Source organism: Salmo trutta, chromosome 18, assembly GCF_901001165.1.
Source record: "Salmo trutta chromosome 18, fSalTru1.1, whole genome shotgun sequence".
Taxonomy (NCBI): domain Eukaryota; kingdom Metazoa; phylum Chordata; class Actinopteri; order Salmoniformes; family Salmonidae; genus Salmo; species Salmo trutta.
In genome coordinates, this window is record NC_042974.1 from 15,448,668 (window position 1) to 15,465,334 (window position 16,667).

Below are 16,667 nucleotides of genomic sequence, written 5' to 3' on the forward strand. Positions count from 1 at the left end.
CCCGCACCCGCCCGCCCGACTAGTATCACTACTCTGGACGGTTCTGACAACTACAAATACCTAGGTGTCTGGCTAGAATGAAAACTCTCCTTCCAAACTCATATTAAACATCTCCAATCCAAAATTAAATCTAGAGTCGGCTTCCTCTTTTGCAACAAAGCCTCCTTCACTCACGCTGCCAAACATACCCTCGTAAAACGGACTATTCTACTGATCCTCAACTTCGGCGATGTCATTTACAAAATAGCCTCTAACACTCTACTCAGCAAACTGGATGCAGTCTATCACAGTGCCATCCGTTTTGTCACCAAAGACCCATATACTACCCACCACTGCGGCCTGTATGCTCTCGTTGGCTGGCCCTCGCTACATATTCGTCGCCAGACCCACTGGCTCCAGGTCATCTATAAGTCTTTGCTAGGTAAAGCTCTGCCTTATCTCAGCTCAGCTGGTCACCATAACAACACCCACCTGTAGCACGCGCTCCAGCAGGTATATCTCACTGGTCATCCCCAAAGCCAACACCCCCTTTGGCCGCCTTTCCTTCCAGTTCTCTGCTGGCAATGACTGGAACGAATTGCAAAATACACTGAAGTTGGAGACTTATATCTCCCTTACTAACTTTAAGCATCAGCAGTCAGAGCAGCTTATCGATCGCTGCAGCTGTACACAGCCCATCTGTAAATAGCCCATCCAATCTACCTACCTCATCCCCATATTGTTTTTATTTACTTTTTTCCTCTATTGCACACCAGTATTTGTACTTGCACATCATCATCTGCACATCTATCACTCCAGTGTTAATTTGCTAAATTGTAATTACTTCGCTACTATGGCCTATTTATGGCCTTACCTCCTCACGCCATTTGCACAAACTGTATCTAGACTTGTTCTATTGTGTTATTGACTGTACATTTGTTTATTCCATGTGTAACTCTGTGTTGTTGTTTGTGTCACACTGCTTTGCTTTATCTTGGCCAGGTTGCAGATTTAAATGAGAACTTGTTCTCAACTGGCCTACCTGGTTAAATAAAGGTGAAATAAAAAATAAATAAATAAACACACACACGCACTACCAAACACACACACACCTCGGGAAATTACAATTGGCTCAGAACAGGGCAGCACAGCTGGCCCTTTAAAGTACATGGAGAGCTAACATTAATAATATGCATGTCAATCTCTCCTGGCTCAAAGTGGAAGAGATATTAACTTCATCACTACTTGTTTGTGTAAGAAGCGTTGACAAGCTGAACGCACCAAGCAATCTGTTTAAAATAGTAGCACATAGCTCGGACAACCATGCATACCCCACGAGACATGCCACCAGAGGTCTCTTCACAGTCCCCAAGTCCAGAACAGACTATGGGAGGCTCACAGTACTACATAGAACCATGACTACATGGAACTCTATTCCACATCAGGTAACTGATGCAAGCAGTAGAATCAGATAAAAATTAATAAAAATAAATAAAAAAAACTGATAAAAATACACCTTATGGAACAGCGGGGACTGTGAAGAGATGCACGCACTCTACACACACGTACATTGTAATATTGTTATATGGTGGTATTATACATTTTGTATTGTAGATATGTAGTGGTGTATTATTGTTGTATGGTGGTATTATACATTTTTGTATTGTAGATATGTAGTGGTGTATTATTGTTGTATGGTGGTATTATACATTTTTGTATTGTAGATATGTAGTGGTGTAATATTGTTGTATGGTGGTATTATACATTTTGTATTGTAGATATGTAGTGGTGTAATATTGTTGTATGGTAGTATTATACATTTTGTATTGTAGATATGTAGTGGTGTAATATTGTTGTATGGTAGTATTATACATTTTGTATTGTAGATATGTAGTGGTGTAATATTGTTGTATGGTGGTATTATACATTTTGTATTGTAGATATGTAGTTGTGTAACGGTTGTCCAAAGGAGTAGACCAAGGTGCAGCGTGGTAAGTGTTCATCTTTATATTTATTTTAAATCCAAACACTTAAAATAATGAACAATGATAAATGACCGTCAGGTCTTGCAGGCTATACCAAGCAGTACAAAAATAAGATCCCACAACTCAAGGAGGGAAAAAGGGCTGCCTAAGTATGGTTCCCAATCAGAGACAACGAATGGCAGCTGCCTCTGATTGGAAACCATACCTGGCCAAAACATAGAAATATAAAACATAGAATGCCCACCCCACACTAACAAAATAGAGAAATAAACCGTCTCTCTCAGGTCAGGGCGTGACAAGAGGTGTAATATTGTTGTATGGTGGTATTATACATTTTGTATTGTAGATATGTAGTGGTGTAATATTGTTGTATGGTGGTATTATACATTTTGTATTGTAGATATGTAGTGGTGTAATATTGTTGTATGGTGGTATTATACATTTTGTATTGTAGATATGTAGTGGTGTAATATTGTTGTATGGTGATATTATACATTTTGTATTGTAGATTTGTAGTGGTGTAATAATGTTATATGATGTACTGTTTTATCTTTTGTTTTATATGTAATGTGATTGCCTTAATGTGTTTGGACCACAGGAAGAGTAGCTGCTGCCTTGGCAGCACCTAATGGGCATCCCCAATTAAATAGAAAACTACACACACGAAGAGGCTGTCTACACATGATCATGATTGGAGAGGAGGATGAATCATCACTGGACGTGCAGAGTAATCAGATCATCAACACATCAACTGGGGTCATAGGATGATTGATTGGGTTTAACATTACATTTACTACAACAGCCACACGTTGAGCTAACATATACTATGGGTATTCATCACATACAGTTTAACACTAGGATGATACAGGAGTGATACCACAGGATCCAAGAGAAGTTTAATTGAGGAGAGGAAAGGAGGGGAGAGGAGGAGAGAGGAGGGAAGAGGAGGGGAGAGAGGAGGGAACAGGAGCGGAGGGAAGAGGGGAGAGAAGGGGAAAGGAGGGGAGAGGCGGAGGGAGAAGGAGGGAGAAGGAGAGGAGAGGTTAACAGAGGAAGAGAGGAGCAAGAGGGATGGGGGCTAAGGACAAGTCATTCTCCTACTATCAGTCTACAGACACACAAGCATGCAGAAAGCCACAGAACCTCACCCAGTTCAGTGGAAGCACACGCAGACCACCCGTCCCATATGAGAACACCAGGGCCTCCTATGGGTGACATGGACAAAGACATGCATGGTTTAAAACGCCACAGTACAGTATGGCAGCCACCATGATCCCTCTGTGGTTCAGATCCCTCCTTGGAACCATCATCATCTCTTAAAGAGGCACTTCAAGGGTATGCCTTAATAATATAATAATAAAATATGCCATTCAGCAGACACTTTTATCCAAAGCAACGTACAGTAGCGTGTGCATAAAACGTTCGTATTGGTGACCCCAGCGGGAACAAAAGCCACATAGGACAACTGGACACCTATCCTACCAGTTAACCCCGACACACACCATGAAACTGATCTGACAAACACACCATGAAACTGATCTGACAAACACACCATGAAACTGATCTGACAAACACACCATGAAACTGATCTGACAAACACACCATGAAATTGATCTGACAAACACACCATGAAACTGATCTGACAAACACACCATGAAACTGATCTGACAAACACACAATGAAACTGATCTGACAAACACACCATGAGACTAATCTGACAAACACACCATGAAACTGATCTGACAAACACACCATGAAACTGATCTTACAAACACACCATGAATCTGATCTGACAAACACACCATGAAACTCATCTTACAAACAAGGTGAAACATGGAAGAATGTATTCCATGATCATGGTGCACAACCTTAGGATATAGGCACCCACCCAGTGCTTCTATCTATTTCATTCAAACAATCACAATAGGAATTTGGGTATATTTCCAATAAGCACATTCTAGTTGCTGAACTCCTACCTTGTATCCTTGCTAGATGCCTGGCATATGCTCATCTGAATCATGACACCCAACATTCCAGATGTTAAAGAAACAGCTCTCTCATTGGTCACTCTGTAGGGTCTGTTCATGGTCAACCAACTCTCAGCTCTCCTGCTATGGTACTACTGCACATGTGATACATATGACCACACTCATATCCATCCTCTCCTGCACCGTCCCAACAGGTGTGTGTGTGTGTGTGTGTGTGTGTGTGTGTGTGTGTGTGTGTGTGTGTGTGTGTGTGTGTGTGTGTGTGTGTGTGTGTGTGTGTGTGTGTGTGTGTGTGTGTGTGTGCGGTAGGGCGGAGAACAGGGTTGACATACTGGATTGCGTCCCACCCCGGCTCACCCTCACTAAGGCTTTGGAGTGTGTGTGGAACAGATGGTTTGTTCTCCTACAATGTTATCATCCACCCCTCCCTGCCTCCCTCCATTCCACATCCTTGTCCAAAATAAACTCAACGGTCCTATTGTGGAATCTACACTAAAATAAGTTTAGTTAAAATACGCCTAGAGGGGCCTTAGTCTGAGAAACAGTGATTCATTCGAACACATTAAAAGGCTAATTAGGGGAGATGACTGCTCTGAATGGGCCAAGGCCTTAGGCATGAAACTACACAGTCCCCAGGGGAGTTACCCTTCTATCTGAGGATAACAGAGAAAAAGACACCAGCCAGTGGCAGATCCCAGACAGGATTTGCATAATTAGGATATGAACTATCTAGACAGATGAAGATTTCATCTCATTAATGAGTGTAATATTTATGACAGCCGTTTTTCGCAGTGGAGAGTGATTTCATTTCTAACGTTAACAGAAACATAAGGTTAATGGTGATAGACTTCTCAAATCTGCTGTTGTCGACAACACTGCTAATAAGTTGAGGGAAACTCAATTTGTCTTAAAAAGAAAACAGAGGGAATAACATTCAAAATATGTCAGAAAATCACATTAGACCTAGTTGTCCTAGAGACAAAACTCTCAAAACTAAGAGATGGAGACAAAACTCTCAACACCCAGAGATAAAGACTTCTCAGAAGACTACAAGACTTTTCAGGAGACTACCAGACTTTTCAGGAGGCTACTAGACTTCTCAAGAGACTACCAGACATCTCAGGAGACTACCAGACATCTCAGGAGACTACCAGACTTCTCAGGAGACTACCAGACTTCTCAGGAGACTACCAGACTTCTCAGGAGACTACCAGACTTCTCAGGAGACTCCTAGACTTCTCTGGAATTTCTTAGACATCTCGGCAGACTGCCAGACTTCTCGGCAGACTGCCAGACTTCTCGGCAGACTGCCAGACTTCTCGGCAGACTGCCAGACTTCTCGGCAGACTGCCAGACTTCTCGGGAGACTACCAGACTTCTCAGGAGACTCCTAGACTTCTCTGGAATTTCTTAGACATCTCGGCAGACTGCCAGACTTCTCGGCAGACTGCCAGACTTCTCGGCAGACTGCCAGACTTCTCGGCAGACTGCCAGACTTCTCGGCAGACTGCCAGACTTCTCGGCAGACTGCCAGACTTCTCGGCAGACTGCCAGACTTCTCGGCAGACTGCCAGACTTCTCGGCAGACTGCCAGACTTCTCAGGAGACTACCAGACTTCTCAGGAGACTCCTAGACTTCTCTGGAATTTCTTAGACATCTCAGGAGACTACCAGACTTCTCTGGAGACTCCTAGACTACTCTGGAGACTCCTAGACTTCCCAGGAGACTCCTAGACTTCCCAGGAGACTCCTAGACTTCCCAGGAGACTCCTAGACTTCCCAGGAGACTCCTTGCCCTGGTATAGATGGTCTGTTGGGGCCAGAGTGGAATGCATTGTGGAGTCTTTAGTGCTGTTCTATCCATCAAACCTTGTGATATTTATCTTTGGGATCGAGGTTGTAAGAACCCCCCATAACCCTACACCCCATAAATCAAGAGAGTTGGGAAGAGAGAGAGAGAGAGAGAGAGAGAGAGAGAGAGAGACAGAGAGACAGAGAGACAGAGAGACAGAGAGACAGAGAGACAGAGAGACAGAGAGACAGAGAGACAGAGAGACAGAGAGACAGAGAGAGAGAGTGAAAGAGAAGGTGAGAGAGGATGAGAGATACAGAGAGAGGAGGGAGAGAGAACACTGTACATCGTTACAACACTGTGTATAGACAGTGACATTTGAAATGTCTCTATTCCTTTGAAACTTTTCTGAGTGTAATGTTTACTGTTCATTTGTGATAGTTTTTTTCACTTTGTTGATCTATTTCACTTGCTTTGGTAATGTAAACAATTTCACACTCATCATTGTTACAGTGAACACAGCAGGAACCCCAGGCAGCAGGTAAACACTCGGACAGTACAGAGGGAGGGGGAGTGTGTGTGTTTGTTTGAGTGTGTATTTATTTGAGAGCATATGTGTGGGTGTGTGTGTGCGCGCACGCTTGTCATATGTATGTCTGGTGCGTGTGTGCCTGCGCACGTTTGTGTGTGTAAATATGATTTTAAAAAACATATTGAGTCCCTTGCGAAATCCCCTAAAATCCAGCTGTACATCATTTGAGACAGGGATTTAGTGTGACTAGGCAGTTCTAATCCCCCTCTGCACACGCAGCAACTGCTGTTGTTTATGATGAACTAATCAGACAGATGTGACAGATTTTGCTCTGGGCTTTTTAACCATGTCTTAAATGTCTAACATAACATGCATTTGTGAATATTAGGTCATGAATTATAGTCAATCATTATCAGGTATTTCCTCTTTGTTTAAAAAAAGATATATTTCCTTTTTTCTGCATTTCACTAAGACTCTAGCTAGCATTACTCAAAGCCTGTTCTATTTTTACTTGGTTCCAGGAAGTGACATCATATGACTTAATGGTTATTTCCAAAAATGCTACAGATGAACCCTCAGAGCAGTTCCAGTCAAAACAATCCTCTGTGTTGTCATGGGAGACAACCATAACACAGCAGACATGTTTCTCTCTGTGGTGTCTAGGTCTGCGCTCCAGCAGCTGGACACAGCATCAATATACTGTATTGTATGTTCTTTCATCTCCCATGAAGAAGCAACACACGGATTGAGCCCCAAATGGCACCCTATTTACTCTTTAGTGCACTACTGACAAGGGCCCAAGGGCACATGAAAAGGGCACTATGCTATAGGGCACTATGCCATTTGGGACGCACTGTAACGCCCTGGCAATAGAGGGGTTTTTTGTTCTTTATTTTGGTTAGGCCAGGGTGTTACATTGGGTGGGAGTTCTATGTTCATTTTCTATGTTGTCTGTTTCATTGATTTTGGCCGTGTGGCTTCCAATCAGGCACAGCTGTTGTTGGTTGTTGCTGGTTGGGAGTCACACATAAGTGCCTGTTTTTCTGTTGGGATTTTGTGGGTAATTGTTTCTGTTTCGTGTTTGCACCTGACAGTACTGTTTGGCTGTCGGTTTTGTTGTTTTTGTATAGTGTTCACGTTGTTTAATAAATTCCTGAAGATGAACACTAACTCCGCTGCACATTGGTCTACTCTCTCTTCAGACAGCCGTTACAGAATTACCCACCAACAACGGACCAAGCAGCGGAGGAAGGAGAAGCGCCAGGAGAGGAGCGTTCAGGATTCGTGGACTTGGGAGGAAATCCTGGACGGGAAAGGACCATGGGCTCAAGCTGGGGATTATCGCCGCCCGCAGTGGGAGATCGAGGCGGCGAGAGCTGAGAGGCGCTGGTACGAAGCGAGGGAGCGCAACAGGCACGAGAGGCAGCCCCCCAATTTCTTTTGGGGGGGGGGGCACACGGGGAGTGTGGCGGAACCAGGAAGGAATTATGGGCCAACTCCCCGTGCTTACGGCAGGCAGCGTGGTACTGGTAAGGCACCGTGTTATGCTGTGAAGCGCACGGTGTCTCCAGTGCGCATGCATAGCCCGGTGCGCTATAGGCCAGCCCCCCGCAAGTGCCATGCGAGTGCAGGCATCGAGCCAGGGCGGATGGTGCCAGCTCAGCGCGTCTGGTCTTCAGTGCGTCTCCTCGGTCCAGGTTAACCTGCGCCGGCACTGCGCACTGTGTCTCCGGAGCGCTGGGAGGGCCCAGTTCGCCCAATGCCTGCGCTCCGCCCGTGCTGGGCCAAAGTGGGCATTCAGCCTGGAGTGTGAGTAAAGAGCGTCCATACTAGAACTCCAGTGCTCCCCCACAGCCCGGGTTATCCTGTGCCTCCTCCTAGGACCAGGCCTCCAGTGGGTCCCCCCATCCAGGTCCGTCCTGTGCTTCCTCCTAGGACCAGGCCACCAGTGGGTCTCCCCATTCTGGTCTCTCCTGTGCCGCCTCCACGGACCAGGCCTCCAGTGGGTCTCCCCATCCTGGTCAGTCCTGTGCCTGCTCAATGGACCAGGCCTCCAGTGGGTCTCGCCAGTCCGGAGCCGCCAGAGCCGCCCGCCAGTCCGGAGCCGCCATCGCCGCCCGCCAGTCCGGAGCCGCCATCACCGCCCGCCTGTCCGGAGCCGCCATCGCCGCCCCCCTGTCCGGAGCCGCCATCGCCGCCCGCCTGTCCGGAGCCACCATCGCCGCCCCCCTGTCCGGAGCCGCCATCGCCGCCCCCCTGTCCGGAGCCGCCATCGCCGCCCCCCTGTCCGGAGCCGCCATCGCCGCCCCCCTGTCCGGAGCCGCCATCGCCGCCCGCCTGTCCAGAGCCGCCATCGCCGCCCGCCAGCTGGGCGCAGCCGTCGCTGCCCGCCAGCCGGGCGCAGCAAGGGTCGCCCGCCAGCCGGGCATAACCAAGGTTGCCCACCAGTCCTCCGGCGCGGTCAGGGGCGCTACCTAAGTGGGCAACGCCGAGGGTGGAGCGGAGGCCACGTGCCGCACCTGAGCCGCCGCAGTAAAAAGGCCCACCCGGACCCTCCCCTTCAGAGTCAGGTTTTGCGGTCGGAGTCCGCACCTTGGGGGGGGGGGTACTGTAACGCCCTTGCCATAGAGAGGGGTTTTTTGTTCTTTATTTTGGTTAGGCCAGGGTGTTACATTGGGTGGGCGTATCTGTTCATTTTCTATGTTGTCTGCTTCATTGATTTTGGCCGTGAGGCATCCAATCAGGCACAGCTGTTGTTGGTTGTTGCTGATTGGGAGTCACACATAAGTGCCTGTTTTTCCGTTGGGGTTTTGTGGGTAATTGTTTCTGTTTCGTGTTTGCACCTGACAGTACTGTTCGGCTGTCGGTTTTCTTGTTTTTGTATAGTGTTCACGTTGTTTAATAAATTCCTGAAGATGAACACTAACTCTGCTGCACCTTGGTCTACTCTCTCTTCAGATAGCCATTACACGCACACACTATCTTCAACCTCCAATCGACTCAGATGAGCTCACTCCATTCTCAACTGCTGGTTTCTATCCAGAGTGTCACACACACAAACACACAGTGACACTGGCTAAACAAACTGCATAAGGACACACTGTCTACTGGCTTCTAAAGAGTGTCTTGTCTACCTGCCGCCAGCCCAGGTACAGTTGTGGTGGTGGCCCGGTTGCCTCGACAACCCCGCATTAACTTATTCTTCTAAATCCCTTCTTAAGGGGAGGACAATAGCCAACTTATACCTGCCAGCGGAGGACTGAACTGGAGGCCCATAGGGCTTATTGGAGACAACCCCAGCCACAACCCAACACTGAGCAGAGCTGATAGCCTGATGTTGAGTGTGTGTGTGTGTGTGTGTGTGTGTGTGTGTGTGTGTGTGTGTGTGTGTGTGTGCGTGTGTGTGTGTGCGTGTGTGCGTACGTGCGTGCACGTGAGAGCTAAGCTGATAGCCTGGAGTTATCCGCTCAATAAAACTTCAAAAGGGACATCACGTTACTGGTCATCTGTAGAATGGACCACTGGTGATGATATGGCTGTGCTTTGAGAGGGGATGGCAGAGTAACCGCAGGGCTATGGGGAGGAGGCCTGGGCCTGTACGTCTGGGGTGGTGCAAATGGAGTTTGGAGGGCTGGAAGGCCAGATAGGCTAGGGTTGTTGAGCTTGTTTGACAATAAGGAAGTATGGAATGGTAGATATGACAGCCCGATGATGACATTTAAAAATTGCTTATATTGGAGGATGTTTTGGATGTAAGGAAGCATCCTGTCTGTAGCAGTTCATTGGGTGAGATTCACATTGATGTGAAAGGAGCTAAACTTTTGATAAGGGAACAGCTGGAGAGAGACATCTGGCTTTTGAGGAATTCATACTGGTATGTATTTAGCAGAAGCTGAGTCTGAGTCCCAGATGGCACCCTATTCCCTGTATAGTGCACTACTACAGTACCATAGGGCTCTGGTCAAAATAGCGCACTATATAGGGAATAGGGTGCCATCTGGGAGACTGATCATTTGGGAAAGCTAGAGTCTAAAATTCCAAAATGAAAGAAAACTTAGAAGGCTGAAACCAGGGGAATTCAGGACCGCTTCCTCCCTCCATTTGCAGGTTTCCACACAAACCACAAAAACAGAGTAGAGGAAAACAGAAACAAGAGGATCAGTATAGACAACGAGCTAGAAGAGAAAAATAGACAAATTAAAAGAGAGAAAAATATAATTGGAGCTGGAGAGAGAGAGAGAAAGAGAACGAGAGATCCAGTTCATTGATGAGAGCTGTTCATTGAGCCCCAGCCCCCCTGTGTGTCTGTCTGTTCCTCTGATTCAGCAGATGACAACACAGCAGACTGGGAAGGGATGTAAGGGGCATTATGGGTAACGGTGACCCAAAACGAGGACAGAGCTGTGGAAGGAATTCAGCCTGGGCCTGAGAACGCAGCAGACCCTCCAGTCTGTGTGCGTATGTGTGTGTGTTTGTGCGCGCGTGTGTGAGCATCCTCTGCTTGATTCCGACCACCACCAGAGCTGGGCACTGGCTAATGGCCTTACTCCCAGAGCTTGCCTCCAGCTCAGCCTGACTGCCCCATAGAGACCGGGAGAGACATTGGACACATTTCCCATCCAAACCCTACTCTATCAATGCCCTGAGTGTCTGCTTACAGACATTATACCACTACCAGTACACTGGACAATGCACTGAGCCAAACACTCCGGGTTGAAGTTTCAGCTGTCCCTCCCCAATCCTAACCTTAACCATTAGGGGGGATATACAAAACTGACCACAGATCAGCATCTATGGGCATAGCATCAATGTAAAGGTGAGGTGCAGTGTGATCCAACATGTTGACAGACAGTGAGATGGGAGACGTTAAGGGGAGTACATACTGTCGGTACCTTAGAGTCTGATATCTCAGATGGTTTCTCTGTCAGGCTACTGCTCTCAGCCGGGATCAGATCGTTGTACTTGGTGGTGCTCAAATCCTCGTCAGAGTAGTTGAGACTGCCTGGGCTGGGCCGAGGAGGAGACCTGAGGAGACAGGACAATATAGACAGATAAATATACACTGAATGGACAAATCATTAAGAACATGTTAGTCTATGTCATGCTCTTTCCATGACATAGACTAACCAGGTGAATCCAGGTGAAAGCTATGATCCCTTATTGAGGTCACTTGTGAAATCCACTTCAATCAGTGTAGATGAAGGGTAGGAGACAGGTTAAAGAAGGATTTGTAAGCCCTGAGACAATTGAGACATATTGTATATGTGTGCCATTCAAATGGTGAATGGACAAGACAAAAGATTTAAGTGCTGCTGGGTTTTTCACGCTCAACAGTTTCCAGTGTGTCTCAATAATGTTCCACCATCAAAAGGACGTCCAGGCAACTTGACACAACTGTGGGAAGCGTTGGAGTCAACATGGGCCAGCATCCCTGTAGAACGCTTTCGACACCTTGTAGAGTCCATGCCCCGACAAATTGAGGCTCTTCTGAAGGCAAAAGGAGGTGCAACTCAATATTAGGAAGGTGTTCTTAATGTTTTCTACACTTAGTGTATAATTACATAACATTCTAATTACATTTCTATGGCAAGGACAGAGCCATTGGCAGTCCTATCAGTCAGTCACTGGCTAATGCACAACATTGGCATTCAAATGAGTTACACTAATATGATCAAATAATAAAGGAATTCTAGCTACAGTACACTCACTTCAACAGAAAGACCCTCGACATAAACAACTTGTATAAAATCACAGAGAAATCCCATTCACACACCAGAGTGAAATGGCAGAGAAACTGTATGAAAGGAAGCAGGAAAACAGCTGAAGGATACACACTGATCAGTCAAAATGTACTGAACTGTCTCCACGCATTTACCAATAGTGGTATAGAAAGGGATAGAAAAGAAGGCGCCCTCTAGTATTTGATGGAGACAGATTGGCAGTGTGTTTGTGTGGTGGTGGGGAGGTGGCCGTGGGGTATTGTGAGGGGGGGGGTTGCTATCAGGATCATGGAAGAGCCATGAGATCCCAGCCTGTCTATTGTCAGCATTGCCTGAGATGATCTCTTCTGATGAAACACTATGTGGGCTGTCTGTGGAATGTCATTACAGTTAGCCTTGTGACTGACTCATAAATTCAACTCTTGTAGAGTGGAGGAGCTCACTGCATAGGCAGAAATCCCATGCAGTCTCAGATAGGAAGGCTCAGGTTGTGTAGATTAGGTTATGTTTGATCCCCATGCAGTCTCAGATAGGAAGGATCAGGTTATGTTCACTTTATTGTAAAGGTTATCAACATACATATAAATAACGAGATCCATTTAAGAGCCAACAGCCATGTTTCAGGGAGCGTAGGTGACAGTTTTAAAACCTCTCCATTCAGAGATACGTGTGGAGTGTGGAGGTTTACAAGGAGTGAGAGAGGGTATTTATGAGTATGGAGTGAGAGAGGCTATTTATGAGTATGGAGTGAGAGAGGCTATTTATGAGTATGGAGTGAGAGAGGGTATTTATGAGTATGGAGTGAGAGAGGCTATTTATGAGTATGGAGTGAGAGAGGCTATTTATGAGTATGGAGTGAGAGAGGCTATTTATGAGTATGGAGTGAGAGAGGCTATTTATGAGTATGGAGTGAGAGAGGCTATTTATGAGTATGGAGTGAGAGAGGCTATTTATGAGTATGGAGTGAGAGAGGCTATTTATGAGTATGGCGTGAGAGAGGCTATTTATGAGTATGGAGTGAGAGAGGCTATTTATGAGTATGGAGTGAGTGAACACGTGTAGTGGGCAGGGTCAATGGGGAGGTTTTGAGAATGCTATGAGAGAGTTATGAGAGAGAAGGGAGTTATGAAAGAGAGAGACCTCACAACATCCACAAGTGGTGCAGTCAGAACAGCTCTCTCAAAACACTCAAGGTTCTTCTTAGAACTTGGTGAAAAAAATGTTTTTGTATTGTGCATAAGTTCCTCCACATTTTCCTCCCTCTGTCCCTATAAGCCTGTTAAACAATCAGAAATCCGTTTATGCTGATTGGCCTTGGTTGGTTTGTTTGGGAGAGCCTCTCTCAATCTCTCCTCTCTCTCTCTGGCCACACTGTCACTGAAGGGCCTGAATACCAACTTTATTTTTTCCACAAATATTTATATTTTAGGTTGAGTGCATTCCTAAATCCCAACGTTTAAGTAAACATTTGAAACTTTCATGAGAAAGAAATTTGGAGAAGAGGGCGGAGGGTTATCATATCATGAGCGTGTTGCTGAAAAATGTGAACTAATCCACAAAAACCTTCAGGGAAATCACGGAGAGAGCTGTAATTCAATTACTAATAATAATGTTAATAATTTATAACAAGACTACATTTAATACACTTAAACTTGGATGCAGGAGAGAAACGCACACTATGGAAAGCTAACGTATTATTGCCATTTTCTATCTCTACTGTGTCTCGGTTATAAAACACAAAACATTAAAATGGGATATGAAGGTTATGAGGAACAATACTACCGCTGCGGCGGTTTTTGCATCGCTGATTATTTGGACGAATCATGATTTCAAGTGAGTGCACATACACCTGGTATCTTTCGGAAGGGGAGGGGTTAATTTGGCCCATAGATGACAGTTAGTAAATCCTTGATCCTTTAACCTCCTCCACTGTGACCTTGCAGACAGCTGTTCTAGAAAGAGGACACGCAGTCACTAATGAAGGACAGCATCGTTTGATAAGCGATAGAATTTGCAAACCTACATCTCTCTCCTTGCTCCTCCAGATAAGATCATGTTGAGCTAGCTCTGGTCATTATTTCATTTGGTCCCCACGGCGCTTCAATTTAAGGGCTCCAGAGTGACGTAACGGTCTAAGGCACTATATCTCAGTGCTAGGGGCGTCCCTAAAGACCGTGGTTCGATCCCGGGCTGTATCACAACCGGCTGTGATCGGGATTCCCATAGGGCGGCACACAATTGGCCCAGCGTCGCCCGGGGAATGTTTGGCCGGGGTAGGCCATCATTGTAAATAATAATTTGTTTTTAACTGACTTGCCTAGCTAAATAAAAGATAAACGGTCATGCTGCTCCCACTATGGTCATTCCCCCACCCCTCAACAGTTTTTACTCTGCCTCCATCCCAATGGACAATTATTTACTCATCAGTGCTACAGTTATGTATATAATTATATAGTGCTATTTCTGTTGTTAATGTTGTTTTTATTACCATTGTCATTATTTAATTTAGTCCATGTTAGAGATCGGAGCATAACATTGTCACTGTACTCTGCAATCACACCTGCAACCCTGTACATGTGACTATTATCAAATCAAAACAAATTTGATTGGTCATACATATATTCAAATCAAACTTTATTTGTCAAATACAACTACAAGCAGAACAACAAGTGTAGACCTTACCGTGAAATGCTTCCTTACAAGCCCTTAACCAACAGTGCAGTTCAAAAAGACTTAAAGGTTTTGTTCACATTGGCTACCGAGAGCGTTATCACACAATCATCCAGAACAGCTGGTGCTCTCGTGCATGCTTCAGTGTTGCTTGCCTCGAAGCGAGCATAAATGCATTTAGCTCAACTGGAAGGCTCATCACTGGGCAGCTCGCGTCTGGGTTTCCCTTTGTAGTCTGTAATAGTTTTCAAGCCTTGCCACATCCGACGGGCATCAGAGCCGGTGTAGTAGGATTCAATAATAATCCTGTATTGACAGTTTGCTTGTTTGATGGTTCATCTGAGGTTATAGTCGGATTTCTTATAAGCGTCCGGATTAGTCTCCCGTTCATTGAAAGCGGCAGCTCTAGCCTTTAGCTCGATGCGGATGTTACCTGTAATCCATGGCTTCTGGTTGGGATATGTACATACGGTCACTGTGGGGACAACATCATCGATGCACTTACTGATGAAGCTTATGACTGAGGTGGTGTACTCCTCAATGCCATTGGATGAATCCCGGAACATATTCCAGTCTGTGCTAGCAAAACAGTCCTGTAGTGTAGCATCCACGTCATCTGACCACTTCCGTATTGTGCGAGTCACTGGTACTTCCTGCTTTAGTTTGTTCTTGTAAACAGGAATCAGGAGGATAGAATTATGGTCAGATTTGCCAAATCTGCAGGGGAGAGCTTTGTATGCATCTCTGTGTGTGGAGTAAAGGTGGCCTAGGATTTTATTTCCTCTGGTTGCACATGTGACATGCTGGTAAAAATGTGGTAAAACTGATTTAAGTTTGCCTGCATTACAGTCCCCGGCCACTAGGAGTGCCGCTTCTGGATAAGCATTTTCTTCTTTGCTTATGGCATAGAGTTGGTTGAGAGTGGTCTTAGTGCCAGCTTCGTTCTGTGGTGGTAAATAGATGGCTACGGATAATATAGATGAGATCTCTCTTGGTAGATAGCGTGGTCTACAGTTTATCATAAATCCTCTCTGGGATACGGTCTAGTTTCCTGAATTTCCGCCTGACTGACGTGCCCAAAGTAAACTTCCTGTTACTCAGGCCCAGGATATGCATAATTGGTAGCACTGGATAGAAAACACTTTGAAGTTTCTAAAACTGTTAAAATAATGTCTGAGACTATAACAGTTATTTATACGGCAGGTGAAAATCTGAAAAAAAACAACCAGAATTAATTTTGTTGTTGAGGTCCCAGGCTCTTATAATGGAAACCTATTGTTCCTATGTAATTCCGTCTCCCAGATTGCAGTTCCTATGGTTTCCACTGAATGTCAGTCTTTATTCAAGGTTTCAGGCTTGGTTTTTGAAAAATAAGCAAGAATTTGGAGTTTTGGTGAGGAGCTCACCGGAACAATATCAGTCTTTCGGCGCGCGAGGGTGAGGGCGCATGCTTACTACTTTTGTTTTCCTATTGAACATACTACTTTCCGTATGAGATATTATAGTTTATTTACATTTTAGAGTACCTGAGGATCAAATAGAAATGTTGTTTGACTTGTTTGGACGAAGTTTAGCAGTAGCTGTTTGGACACCCTTGGTCTGCATGTTGAACGAGTGGATTACTGAAATCGATGGAGCCAACTAAACTGACTTTTTGGGATAAAGGATTTTATCTAACAAAACAACCATTCATGTTGTAGCTGGGACCCTTGGGATTGCAAATCAGAGGAAGATCTTCAAAAGGAAGTTATTTATTTAATCGCTATTTGTGATTTTATGAAGCCTGTACTAGTTGAAAAATATGTTGATGTGGGGCGCCGTCCTCAGACAATCGCATGGTATGTTTTCGCCATAAAGCCTATTGTAAATCGGACAACACAGTAAGATTAACAAGAATTTAAGCCTTTAAAGGATATAAGATACTTGAATGTTCATGAATGTTTAATATTACGATTATTTATTTGAATTGCGCGCCCTCCAATTTCACAGGATGTTGTCGGC

At 45.3% G+C, this 16,667-nt stretch overlaps 1 protein-coding gene across 6 annotated transcripts in view; it reads right to left on the bottom strand.

Moving 5' to 3' along the window:
* The window catches only part of LOC115152880 (protein sidekick-2-like), a 594,976-nt gene that overhangs the window by 2,115 nt on the left and 576,194 nt on the right, over positions 1–16,667 (bottom strand). For 2 of the 6 annotated variants that reach the window (XM_029697773.1, XM_029697771.1), the window contains 2 exons: positions 11,160–11,301; positions 3,113–3,169 (listed from right to left, as the gene is read on the bottom strand). In XM_029697773.1, coding sequence (XP_029553633.1) covers positions 3,113–3,169; positions 11,160–11,301 — 199 coding nt within the window. The remainder of the gene's footprint in view (positions 1–3,112; positions 3,170–11,159; positions 11,302–16,667) is intronic. The other 4 variants (XM_029697775.1, XM_029697774.1, XM_029697770.1 and 1 more) reach the window with 3 other exon arrangements.